General features: G+C 57.1%; 4 protein-coding genes across 7 annotated transcripts; 2 read left to right on the top strand and 2 right to left on the bottom strand.

The window, feature by feature from the left end:
* Positions 1-1,620: 1,620 nt before the first annotated feature.
* On the bottom strand, positions 1,621-3,534 carry H310_03517 (hypothetical protein; the record flags this gene model as incomplete). Its single annotated transcript, XM_008867414.1, has 4 exons — positions 1,621-1,650; positions 1,723-1,824; positions 1,877-2,223; positions 2,733-3,534. 4 exons carry the CDS (start codon positions 3,532-3,534, stop codon positions 1,621-1,623), a joined length of 1,281 nt encoding a protein of 426 aa, XP_008865636.1.
* Positions 3,535-5,125: 1,591 nt separating this feature from the next.
* Positions 5,126-6,714, top strand: H310_03516 (hypothetical protein). Its single transcript, XM_008867413.1, has one exon. The coding sequence runs from the start codon at positions 5,220-5,222 to the stop codon at positions 6,615-6,617; it is 1,398 nt and encodes a 465-aa protein (XP_008865635.1). The 5' UTR covers positions 5,126-5,219; the 3' UTR covers positions 6,618-6,714.
* A 721-nt stretch (positions 6,715-7,435) lies between these two features.
* On the top strand, positions 7,436-9,097 carry H310_03515 (hypothetical protein). 4 transcript variants are annotated; one of them, XM_008867410.1, is made up of 11 exons: positions 7,436-7,471; positions 7,526-7,634; positions 7,698-7,777; positions 7,834-7,849; positions 7,899-7,928; positions 7,982-8,033; positions 8,092-8,123; positions 8,219-8,278; positions 8,327-8,387; positions 8,445-8,653; positions 8,698-9,097. In XM_008867410.1, the coding sequence occupies exons 1-11, from the start codon at positions 7,461-7,463 to the stop codon at positions 8,986-8,988; spliced, it is 951 nt and encodes a 316-aa protein (XP_008865632.1). In that variant the 5' UTR covers positions 7,436-7,460; the 3' UTR covers positions 8,989-9,097. The 4 variants fall into 4 exon arrangements, with proteins under 4 accessions (XP_008865632.1, XP_008865631.1, XP_008865633.1 ...); XM_008867409.1 differs by having other exon boundaries at positions 8,092-8,171; XM_008867411.1 differs by having other exon boundaries at positions 8,445-9,097.
* A 52-nt stretch (positions 9,098-9,149) lies between these two features.
* On the bottom strand, positions 9,150-11,284 carry H310_03514 (hypothetical protein). The gene is made up of 2 exons (XM_008867408.1): positions 11,162-11,284; positions 9,150-11,110 (listed from the first exon to the last, which is right to left on the bottom strand). Exon 2 carries the CDS (start codon positions 10,952-10,954, stop codon positions 9,332-9,334), a length of 1,623 nt encoding a protein of 540 aa, XP_008865630.1. The 5' UTR covers positions 10,955-11,110; positions 11,162-11,284; the 3' UTR covers positions 9,150-9,331.
* Between the last annotated feature and the right edge of the window lie 1,634 nt (positions 11,285-12,918).

The raw sequence follows: 12,918 nt of genomic DNA, 5'->3' as shown, positions 1-12,918 counted from the left end.
CTGCTTCCCACATCCGCTAGGTTCGTAAAGCCCACGGACGTCGCCGCCATGGCCCTGTCCAGTGCCCCTTGTCAGGGCGAAAGTGAAACTGCTTCGTGAAACCGTCCATGGTGCCTGTGACAGTTTCACTGTCACTCTGCTCAAACTTGCGCGGGAATGCACCTAGACATGGACGATGCACGAAAGGATAGTGGGCAATGCCTTCAGGCGGCGTTGCCAAGCGCTATCACGTTATCGCACGCGCGCTCGGTCCCGGCTTTCCGTCATACAGTGTGACCAGGCAAACTGGCGGCCTGGTCACATTGGAACGTCGCCGTACACGGGTTGCGACTGGTTTGTGCCGCATTGAAGCAAGACATTTCAAATACTCGAGCTCCAAGTAAACGGCGTGCCGACTGTTTTATCTTATCCCTGACTGCCCACGGCAGGTCCATCGAGGCTTGTGCTACCATACGGTGCTTTCGCGACACAGTTGGGGCCATGCGTTCATTTGGTACTCCAAGTGGAACGAATCATGAATCCCTCCTTGAGTTGGCTGCAACCCATCTCAAACAGACTCGGGTCTGCGGGGTGACGGCCCTCCAGTCCAGCTCTACCGATCGCCACAAAGCGCCGTATGCACCTTGTGGTGTGGAGTGTACACGAAGGTCGTGCCAGGGTCCATTCCAACGTTGTAATACGTAAGCGCTCGCCGCACACCACGTTCCACTAGGGTCGAGCCAGGCCGCGCTGGTCGCAACGTCTGCGGCAGGACCCTAGACGGGCTGTCTGGGTGTCGTTGCGAGTTCTCACGTGTTCCAGCCCAACGTGTCAAAGATCTCTCGACGTCAATTGCATATTTTGAGCATTTGTCAAACGCAACATCGCTCAAATATATTGTCATCGTGTCGTTGGACATGCCAAAGATTCATGCGACGAAGCGCCATTCCAGGAAGAAGAAATAATATGAGCACCATCGACGAAATTGGCTCGTTATTTTGACGACATCGGACGCGCTTTGCCTCAAGAACAGCCTTGAACAAGTTGATGTGTCAAACACGGCGGTGGATTCGTCAAAGGCGCGAGGGACTTCGACACAAGGTCTGAACATGTTCATGTTCAGACGCGTGCGTGGGCCAGATAGCTGCACGTGACAGGGCTTTCCTATGGGAGGCATCGACATGAACCAGGTGCGGAGGCCATGGGGCGTTCGATCGTGCGATATTCTGGCGACAACGGCGGTCCAAATGACAACTTGTGGCTGGACCTTTCAGCCGTGATGCCCCACGATTCACAACTTGTGTGCAGTACGAATGCTCGGACCCCGTCCATCCCGCTTACATTTCAATTTCGCATCGTGCACAAACATGCACTGGCGGCGATTGATCGTGCTGTTGGCAGTCGCCACATCGGCCACCGCGTATGTCAAGTGCCCCCCCGGCCAATTTCCCGGGGGAAGCACCTCCACCCCGTGCATCATGGCCCCTGCAGGCAAGTTTGCCGTGGGGGGACTCCCTTCTCCTGTGGACTGTCCGGCCGGCACTGCGTCGCCCAACCCTGGAGCAACTGGCCCGAGTGCATGTGTGCCTTGTCCGAGTGGAACGTTTTCGTTGTCGGGCGCTGCCACGTGCACTTCGTGTGCTATTGGGACGTACAGCTTTGGAGGGCAGGCTGTGTGCACCGAATGCCCGGCAGGCACGTCGTCAAGCACAGCGGGCGGGACGTCGTCAGCCGTGTGCGTACTGTGCAAGGCTGGTTCTTTTTCACCGGCGGCAGCTTCCCCATGCAAAGTGTGTCCTGCCGGCACATTTGCAATCGAAGGCCAGCCGACGTGTACCGAATGCCCTGCTGGCACGTCTTCCAGTATCACCGGTGCAACGTCGATGGCAGCGTGTACGCCGTGTCGCGGCGGCACGTACTCGTTCACGGGAGCGTCCACTTGTACGCAATGTGGGCCAGGGACGTTTTCGACTGCCGGACAATCCACGTGCACGAGCTGCCCCGGCGGCACGTACTCGAAGACTGCAGGGTCAGATGCGTTTAGCTCGTGTTTGCCTTGTTCTCCTGGATCGTTTTCATCCTCGGGGTCCGCGGCGTGTACCCAGTGCAGAGCGGGGACGTACTCGACGGGAAGCCAGCGCATGTGCACGGACTGTCCTGCCGGCACGTCTTCGGCTGTCGTGGGGGCCACCAAGCGAGTACAACGCTTGCGAGTTTTTTCCCGGTTCACTGTAGACGGGCTGTCTGGGTGTCGTTGCGAGTTCTCACGTGTTCCAGCCCAAAGCGTCAATAATCTCTCGACTTCGCCTGCATATTTTGAGCATTTGCCAAACGCAAATTCATGTAACGAGGCGCCATTCCAGGAAGAAGAAGAAATAATATGAGCACCAATGACGAAATTGGCTCGTTATTTTGACGACATCGGACGCTCTTTGCCTCAAGAACAGCCTTGAACAAGTTGATGCGTCAAACACGGCGGTGGATTCGTCAAAGGCGCGAGGGACTTCGACACAACATCTGAACATGTTCATGTTCAGACGCGTGCGTGGGCCAGATAGCTGCACGTGACAGGGCTTTCCTATGGGAGGCATCGACATGAACCAGGTGCGGAGGCCATGGGGCGTTCGATCGTGAGATATTCTGGCGACAACGGCGGCTCAAATGACAACTTGTGGCTGGACTTTTCAGCCGTGATGCCCCACGAGTCACAACTTGTGTAGTACGAATGCTCGGACCCCGTCCACCCCGCTTACTTTTCAATTTCGCATCGTGCACAAACATGCACTGGCGGCGATCGATCGTGCTGTTGGCCGTCGCCTCATCGGCCACCGCGTATGTCAAGTGCCCCCCCGGCCAATTTCCCGGGGGAAGCACCTCCACCCCGTGCATCATGGCCCCTGCCGGCAAGTTTGCCGTGGGGGGACTCCCTTCTCCTGTGGACTGTCCGGCCGGCACTGCGTCGCCCAACCCTGGAGCAACTGGCCCGAGTGCTTGTGTCCCTTGTCCGAGTGGAACGTTTTCGTTTTCGGGCGCTGCCACGTGCACTTCGTGTGCTATTGGGACGTACAGCTTTGGAGGGCAGGCTGTGTGCACCGAATGCCCGGCAGGCACGTCGTCAAGCACAGCGGGCGGGACCTCGTCAGCCGTGTGCGTACTGTGCAAGGCTGGTTCTTTTTCACCGGCGGCAGCTTCCCCATGCAAAGTGTGTCCTGCCGGCACATTTGCAATCGAAGGCCAGCCGACGTGTACCGAATGCCCTGCTGGCACGTCTTCCAGTATCACCGGTGCAACGTCGATGGCAGCGTGTACGCCGTGTCGCGGCGGCACGTACTCGTTCACGGGAGCTTCCACTTGTACGCAATGTGGGCCAGGGACGTTTTCGACTGCCGGACAATCCACGTGCACGAGCTGCCCCGGCGGCACGTACTCGAAGACTGCAGGGGCAGATGCGTTTAGCTCGTGTTTGCCTTGTTCTCCTGGATCGTTTTCATCCTCGGGGTCCGCGGCGTGTACCCAGTGCAGAGCGGGGACGTACTCGACGGGAAGCCAGCGCATGTGCACGGACTGTCCTGCCGGCACGTCGTCGGCTGTCGTTGGGGCCACCAACCTGACAGCGTGCACTTATTGTCCTCCAGGCTCGTACTCCACGACAGGCGCTGCTACATGCACGGCGTGTTCGGCTGGCACGTATTCGACCGGGGGTGCGCGCAATTTTTGTCAAGATTGCCCTGCGGGGACCTTTTCCAGTGCCCTCAAGGCTACAAGCTTGGCGACGTGCCAGACATGTGCCAGCGGCACGTACTCGTCGAAAGCGGCGACGGCATGCACGCTGTGCCGCAACGGTCAAATTTCTGGACCTGGCCAAGTCATGTGCTTTGATCCGTAGGAATGTGGTTGGCCTGGCATGTTGTCCAACTGATAACAGCAAACGTTATTGATTGAATTCCGTTTCGAGGAATCGCCCTTGAGACCACCGGATCGGGGCTACGTACGGCACACGCATTAGAACCAAGGCATCAGGACTCCTTGCAGAGGCAACGCCTCGGAAACGAGTCGAATTCACTTTGGCAAGGGAAGGGAAGTCTCGGGGGTGGGGGCCGTGGCTTGTGTCTTCGAGGATGCGCATCCCTCCATACAAGATTGTTCGCAGGCGACCACTCTTGCGTCCGCCCAGTCAGTAGGGCGCAAGGCGCGCACATGGCGATGCACGTCCCCCCACGTCAATATTCGCCCCAATCCTGCCCGAATCCGTGCGACGTTGCACACTCGGCAGGGTTCCGATTCTAGTTCTGAGCTTGGATTGTTGTTGGCCCATGCCACTTGTTTTGTCAACTGCTTTGTCAACACGAACGGCACCGACCCCCGTCGCTGTTTCGTCCTTGCATACGACTGTCCGAAGCAGCCCCCCCACCCCACGCTCACCTTTGCGGATCTACCGGAACATGCAACACGTATTTCAACGACTGCCCGACTTACAGGAGGAGGGGGGAAGGCAACCTCGCTGCGTCAACACCCCCCTATTCCATCCCCTCTCAACACACACGAAGAATGGATGCGACAATTCGTTTCCGTCGCCCCATACAAACCAAATACATGCAGGCAATATTGACGTGGTGGGGGGAAGTCGTCGACATACGCAGGGTGCAGGGCGATTTCGAACGTGCGTCGTGGCCGTCCTTTCGCGAGTTGACACGTCTCAGTCGCAATGTGTTGGAGCATTTCGTGAGGTCGCTCACATCCGAGCTACCACGGAGCCAATCCAGTCCTTGATCGCTTCGAAAGGTCACAACCGATCCAGGGCGTTTTATGACGAACGCATGGCGTCCCATGGGCCTCGTGATCGCCCGGACGGCCGCGGCGCGGCCATAAGAATTCGCTGCTGACTTCGTGTGGTTCCATCAGCCATGCATAGTGGGACTCCCATGCGACCCCGAACACGGCAATGTGGTGAACGCGGCATTTGACGCAGGCGAGTGGACGTGTGGACGTCTCGTACATTCGCTTCTTCTTGTTCAATAAATGGGAAACCAGAATGTACGTACCTCCAATGTACGACGCTCTTGTACCGCGCCGTTCGATTTAGCTTGATTAAAGTAAGTGGAGTTGGATCCATTCAATGGCACGTTCGGGTCGAAAAAGTAAAGGTGGATATCGCGTCGTCCAACGCTCGTGCTGCTGGCAGCGCGGCGTGGTCAACATCGGGTCGATCACTTTTGAAATTGCCGGGCCGTTCAGCCTCCATGATGAAGCACGAGCACCATCCGCACATGATGCTGCGGATGCCAGGAGCGACAACGAACGCTACGTCTGTCCCTGCCGTGACATGCCACATGCACCAAATGCATCTGACGATGCATCCAATGCAGTCGCTCTTGCGCAACGTCGCGCCCATGGCAGCGACCACCACCAACACAACGTCCACGTCGCAGCGCGTGGCGGCAAATGGCATGCAGCGGGCCAAACCCGCGCCGTCGCCACCCAAAAGCGCCAAGGACACAACCAAAAAGGTCAAAGTATCCCGTGAACGCCAGCTCAAAATCAACGCCGCGAGCCGCAAGTGCAGGAGAAAACAAAAGGTCGAGCTCCAGTTCCTCCGGTCCCATGTCGTCGACCTGCGAAAGTGCATGCGGGACCACACCAAGACGTGCCCTCACATGGATACGTCCCTTCTTGACCAGACCGAACACCTGATGGAAGAGTTGACGAGTGTCACACGAGTGCCGAAGGACGACAGCTCGTCCGACGACGACAGCTCTCACGCGAACGGGAGCTCGTCCTCTCTCGCGATTCCCACGACCGAGTCATCGTCGGCAGTGCCAGTCACGGTGAACGCCGGCAATACGCAGTCCACCACCCCGTCGTCGCCCGTCGTGATCGACGGCAAGAGCAAGGACGAGCTGCTCACGATCGGAGGGTTCCTGCGCGTGAACCTCAACTTGGAAAGCAAGTCGTTCAGCCCGGACTCGATTTCGTCGCTGCCGATTCAAATGGACGGGTGGCGCATTCGCCTGAGCATCACGGACCGCAACTACGCCTTCCACAATCAAAAGTTCTTTCCAGCATGCATTGCGCAAGACTTGTTTGACTTTTGCTGGGAAACATCGCTGAATGAAACGCAACCGTGCTTGAACCCGTCCGAGTTTTTCAAGGTGACGCGGCTCCACGACGACATGGCGTACGTGTCGAGCCGGACGATCGGCCAGTGGAGCCTCATGGTCCACGGCGTCCCCACCGTGAGCTACAACAGCATCTTGGCCCGGATGCAGGACGGCCAGCGCCTCCTTGTGTGCCAGCAGAGCGTGCTCGGTCCCAACGACTTCGCCGACCCCGCAACCGAACCATGGCTGTTCAAAAAGTGGGTCGTGTTCACCCCGTTTGTATTGAATGGCGTCGCCGGGACGTCGGTCGAGTCGTACCGGTGTGCGAGCTACGCCTCTGGCCGGCGGCTCTACTCGGAGACCAACACGTACGACAGCTTTTGCGAACACATCATCCGGCGATATGCCGAGTCGAATGTGGTGCTGGATCGCATGATGGCGGCCGATGGCCGGTTTGCCCACATCCCGTGGAATGAGCACAACTTGTTTCTGTTTGAAACGATGGGCGAGCGCATGGTGAAGGACTTTTTGCTGTTCTAGGCAGACGCAGTGGCGCAAGTAGGGTAGGAGTTTGAGTGCGGCTCGATATTGGCCGCAGTGTAATTGGTGTCAATGTTAGTGTAGTGTGTGATGTGCAGTTTCTCGTGTGTGCGGCACTAGCCTCGGGACGGCTGTGCAAAGAGCGGATGGCAACCTCGACAGCCACGTGCCAGTAAGAGATGCTCCAAGAAGAACGTGTTGAAAGCTGCTGCATACGGCAGAATCGGCTCTGGACATCGTGGATAATTAGCGAAGGTGTAGATGCACGACAACGGTAGCGACAAAGTGCACAGGACGAGGTCACGACTAGAGTCAATTGGGCAAATCCTGAAGAGGTGTTAGAGAGGGACTGGGAGGAGGGGGGCGAGATTCCAACGCGGACCGTCCTGATATCGAATGGATACATGGTCGACCTCAACCGATTCCTCGTTGTGTCGAAGATCTTTTTTCTCTGCTGGACAGGAAATGCGCCGACGCCACATGTTCCCGTGTGTACTCCTTGAGGAAGCGTTCTCAACGTACCTGGTGTGGATTTTACTGCCACTGGGTGCGTCGTGGCTTGGCGTGTATGCGACATTTGGTGGGCAATCTTGGACCTTCCTGGCTCCTCGCCAGCGCAAGGGTGACTCGAAGGCTCATCGTTCTCTTTGCTGTACAACTTACCCACAAGATCCAACCGAGTGGGCTTACCCAGCATGAGTTACAGCCAGCTTCCTCTTGGAGCGGAAGGCACGGCGAGGCCGGCAAATTCACCGGTTGCCGCACCTGCGACGAGTAGTATCCGGATTTCGGATAATGCATATCACATGCGCGAAAGAGGTCGCTGGCATCAGAGTACCTGCTATGCCCACCATGTGCGCCACCAGGCGGCGATGTTAGACCGCGACTGAACTGAGCTCTCTTTGCAGATCTGGCACCGCCTTCTTCATCCTTGTGGGATCTTCCTTTGGCCTTCTCCTTGGGTCCGCTGTCGCCCTTTGGCTGTATGTGCCTTTTGGCTGGATCGTGCTCTCCTCGGTACGTCGCCATGACCTCTTCGTTCATTCACAATTCATGTGGCGGTGTTGTGCTGCTCAATAGTATGTAGTATGGGCGGTATTCCTAGACCAGGCGCCGTACAATGGCCGCGGCCGCATCTTTCTCTTCCTTCGGTTCAATTGGTACGTGCTACACTACGTGCAGGTCGTCCTCTCACCGCATTTTGTGCTCTGACCAGGCTCTGGCAATTTGCAGTACGTCCATGTATTGTGGCTGCGACTCATTGATCGGCACTCGATGTAGAAAGGGTACTTTGCCCACACCTTACGGCAGGTATCGCTGGTGTTTAGCGCCTCGCTGCCTTCAAACCAAGTTTGTTGCTGCAGGAGTCCGAGCTCGATCCTTCGCAGAAGCACCTCTTCGTCGCCCATCCCCACGGTTAGCTCTCTCTTTCGACTTCTTTCCTTTCGTCCTGACATGGGTGGTGCGTTTGCAGGCGTGATAGCCCTCGGAACTTGGCTTGTCTTTGTGCGTCCTCTCACCCGTATAGCCAAGCATCTTCGTCAGAGCGATGGGGCGACATCGTGGCGTCGCCTTCATCACACTGACCCCGCGAATTTTAGGGCGGCGATTCCATTTACTTTTTGCGCAAGAATCCAAACTTGCAGCTCAGTACTGCCACCGTACGTCGCCGTGGGCCGGGGTGGGTTTGTTTCACTGGCATCGTGTAGGTGGGGTTGAATTTTCTCCTTCCGTTCTGGCGAGATCTCTTGCTCGCGCTGGGTTTCGTTGGTACCGAGAGCTAGGTCGGGGCGCATCTTCTCACGTTGGCCTTGGTGGGGTATCTAGACGCGAGCTACGCGTCGTTGAAAGCTGTGCTGGCGCAAAACCGCAGCGTGTGCCTGCTGGTGGGAGGTAGCCAGGAAGCGCTGGAAGCTCATCCAAACACGAACCGACTTGTGCTCGACAAGCGCAGGGGATTCATCAAGCTCGCGCTCGAAACCGGCGCTAAAGTTGTCCCTGTCTACACGTTTGGCGAGACCAACATGTACACTCAAGTACGTTGCACGGCCGCTTTGTTTCCTACCGTGTGTGGTTGCAGATGGCAAACCCGCCGGGGTCGTGGCTTCGCTCGATTCAGGACGCTCTCGTCAAATCTCTAACGATTGCCACGCCGATCCTGACAAGCGGCCCTTTACCCAAGAGCACGCCGCTGCTCACGGTCGTGGGGCCCGCCCTGGACTTCCCCCACATATCTGCCCCATCGCCCGGCGACATTGCCAAGTACCATGCAACGTACAAGGTGGCGCTCCAAGCCCTCTTTGACAAGCACAAGCACGACTATTACACCCCCGACGAACTCAAATCGGCCGACCTCGTCATATTTGCCTGAGCGACGTCGATGCTGCCATAAGAGAGACGATCGTCATCCATGCATGCGATCGGTAGGTCCGCAACAAGGGCGAGCCTGTCTCTTCCTGTGAGTGTACAAAACAACGCCCGGTGCGGCGCCGACTGCCGCCAGCGGTTGCCGTGGAATGCTGCGCGCTCGACGTCGTCGTGTGGAGCGGTGGGCGACCAGCTTGAGGAACGTCCTTTATTTGGATCGCACACGAGCCTCTCGATGGCATCGCGTCGATACAACTCGCACGTGGGTTTTGTCCATTCTGGTCGGCGATGCCACAACGAATCTCATGTTTACATGCACTACGACGACACCACTGCAGGGGAACGTGCTACCTCGGTCGATGCGCGACGATGCGGGACACGACTAAATTCCCCCACAAGTTGACGACGGTCGAGAGCGGATCGATGATGCACTCGGCTACCACCATGACACTCAACGAGAACGGCACGATGTTGAGGCCCGTGAGCTGGCGAAAGACACACAGCACCACAGCGAGACCGCCCGTCCGCACAGGCGCCACGGCCAGCGACGCGACCAGCGCGCACGCACACATGAGGCCAAACTTGAGTGTGGTGAGGTCGGCGCTGAGGCCGGCGTTTCGAATCGTCCACACGAGCGCCATCACAATGTACGCGGCGCCGCCGTTCTTGTTGATGCCGGTCCCGATCGACCCCGTGAACCGCGCAATGTTGCGGTCGCATGCGTTGGTGCCGTCCATGAGTCGGATCGCTACCGGGAGGCTCGTGCTGGACGAACTACAACTAATGCCGTACGCGAGCGCGTCCTTGACGAGAAACAAATACTTGTACGGATTCGTTCCCGTAAAGCAAAAGAGAATCGCGGGGAGGACGACGAGCATGTGGACGGCGCACAGCGCGGTGAATGCCAGCACAAAAAACCCGAGCCGGGGAAAGTCGTCTTGCGCCGTCTGCGTCCCCGTTAGGAACGGGCCGGCAAAGAGAGGGATGATCGCGACGGGAGTGCACGTGACCACGTACGACAGCATCGTTTTGAAAATCGCGTGGAGCTCGCGCATGAGCTGGATCGGCTCGACGTACACAACATGGCCATTCGCGAATGCAGCGGCTTGACCAAATGCGATCGCAAACACCACAAGGCCCACGACATTGTTCGACAGCACGATGTCCATCATGTTGATCGGCGCCAGGTTCGAGATCGTGTTGATAATCTCGTCCGCCATGGACGAGAATTGAAATCGCTCGGCGCGCTTGAATACATACGTGCCGCCGGACACGCTTGTCATGAGAAAGAGCCGCGAGTCGAACGTTGACCCGTTCACCGACCCGGCCCACGTCCGCTCGCACCGGAGCTCGTTTGTCGCGTTGTCCAAAACGAGGACGTTCGTGCGCTGGCCGTCGGGATTCGTCAAGTTTGGGCACCGCCACAGGACCATGGGCGTATTGTTGTTGAGGCCCCAGTAATTGAACGCGTTGTTGCTGTCGATGCGCGGCCCGAGCAGCCACGCAGCGACGAACGCCTGCGCGATCGCGAGCAGCGTCGTGAGCAACGTGAGCCCCACGATCTTCCACCGGATTTTGAACATGCGCTTGGACGTCATCATGTCGGCGACGCTGAGCGCGACCGTCAAAAACGCAAGCGGCAGCGTCATCAACGTTAGCGCGCGAAAGTAGAGCGCGCCGACCGTGTGAACCGCATCGCCGACTTCGTACATCGTTCTCGAGCTCAACGCTTTCACAAACGGCAAGGCGCGAACACCTTCGACACAGCACAGACCGAGAAGTGTCCCGACGAGGGTGCCTGGCGCGCCCATGTACCAGTTGACCCACCTGCTCGACTTTGACGTGGGCTGCGCCGTGGTGTCGGCGTCCGTGATGTGGACATGCATCGGGCGATGCAACTGCGGGTCGGCATGGATCGACCCGTCAAACTCATCGAGGGACTCGCCGCTTCCTGCCTCTGAGTACGGCATGTGCAAGTCGTGCGACGGACAGAGTGGATTTCGTACTGTCGAGCGCGACGCGTCGTTGACTTCGGCGCCACTGCGTGCGAACCAGATGCGACCTTCTGAGCGGAAAATGGATTGCAAACGTGGTCCCGTCGCGTTGTCGCTAGTTCTGCGTACCTACTAAGGTCGAGCGACTTTAGACGCGCGGGTCGCCTCAGGAGTTGCCGCCACCTGCCGCGCTTCTCGCTCCATGCACGCACAAAACGGTGTCGGATGTTGCTGCTGTCACGAGCGGTCCGCTACCAGAGCAAGTTACCGAGCAACGGACACGGTGTGGATTCGAAGCCTCGCTGTAAGCGGTGGAGGCTCCATGCAGCGTCCATTTGCCTCCGACGAATCTGCGTGCCGTGGGTGCACACGTAGGTGGAGGCACTGCTGCGTAGAGCCGCCGTTGGCCTTGATTGATGGGGTCGCAGACAGGCTGCGGGACATTGCCCATTAAAGAACACTTTCAGATCTGGGTGGGTGCTTTTCTTGATGGATCATGTCGACGTGGGGGCGAATCCACCACTTCCTGCGTCGAGTTATTTCGGGTGGCGGCGGTTGACTCGACGCATAGCGTCGATAGAGGCACTGGCGGATCCGATGGAAAGCTGGTCGATGGCCCCCGTTGGCCGCTACCTCACCGCAGCCGTGCCCACCCCATGTCCTGGCGGCAGTGCCCGTCCAGCGTGGGACGTCTTTGTTGCATGTCCCACGGATCGGCACGACCACCGTATGTAGGATATCCTGGCAAGCATTTCGCTGGCCTTGGAAAGTGTACATGTCGCGGCGAAAAGATTCGCGCCGCTCGACTGCACAACAAAGCTCGCCTTGCCGTGCCTTTGGATGTGCCCGGAGAACTAATATACCGTCGTCGCGTTTGGGTTTCCAATATGCAATTCCTCGGGGGACGAACGGTGTGTGGACTGGTGGTCGTCGCCCAATTCGTCACGGCTATGGAACGTCCCCGAGCGCACGGTCAAACTCCCGCTCGATGTGCATGGCCATTTGCAGAGATGCAACACCGACGGATGTCCCGTTGGGTTGGTAAGTCTGGAGTCGTAGACAGGTTGGAAGTGCACTCGACTCCAACAGCATCGCCAGTTGTCAGCGACGCCTCTTGTGCAGCGCCAGCTGGGTCTGAGGCGGTGGGACGAGTGTTGTACCTGCGCGTCAGTGCCTGTCTCTAGTCAACGCAAAGTGGTCCTCAAACACTTACATGACCTTTCGGGTAGAACCCCCCCCCAGAGAGTCGAAGTATTATAGAGCATTGCATGTTCACAGGAAACCACTTTGACATGCAATAGATTCCAGATGAACTTTGACGGTCGAAGATATCGAAACTTGGAAACCACATTGCTTTCTGGTTTGGCCCCATTGACGTTGCTGGCTTTTTTGTTATATTTGCTGTTTAATTATATTTAAAGGCCAAATGTAGTTACGAATTCGTCTGAAGTTAGAAGTACAATTTTGAACTACTAGTATTGAAAACATCAAACGAGATTCCGGAAGGTCGTTTTTTACAAGAACATTCTCTTGTCGTATTACTGAAAAAAATACAATTTAAACCCATCCAACAAACATTTGTATAAATTTATCTCTGTTTATCTGCGATCGGATGTGGCCAACCTGTAAATTCGAATACGATCGAACATGTATTGACAAAGGTTTGCTTTTGGTGGGCGCCCCAAACGCACGCGACTGTACGCAAGCCCGCAGTGCATTGAATGAGAGATGTGCAGGAGGGGCCAATATCATGTACATTCCACGTGTCATGAAAAACGAGAACGTGTCGTCCAAAGTGGACTTTGGGACACAGGCTGGACGATGATAGAAAAAGTACACAATTTATGTCGACGGCATGTGCATGTTTTTTTTCGAAAGTCAAAGTCATTCCGAGATGAAGCGCAAACTGCAGCTATCTGTCATTGCTTCGATAGATGAAT

The sequence above is a fragment of the Aphanomyces invadans genome (genome assembly GCF_000520115.1).
Source record: "Aphanomyces invadans strain NJM9701 unplaced genomic scaffold supercont1.5, whole genome shotgun sequence".
Taxonomy (NCBI): Eukaryota; Oomycota; class Saprolegniomycetes; order Saprolegniales; family Verrucalvaceae; genus Aphanomyces; species Aphanomyces invadans.
This window is presented reverse-complemented; position numbering and strand designations above follow the sequence as displayed.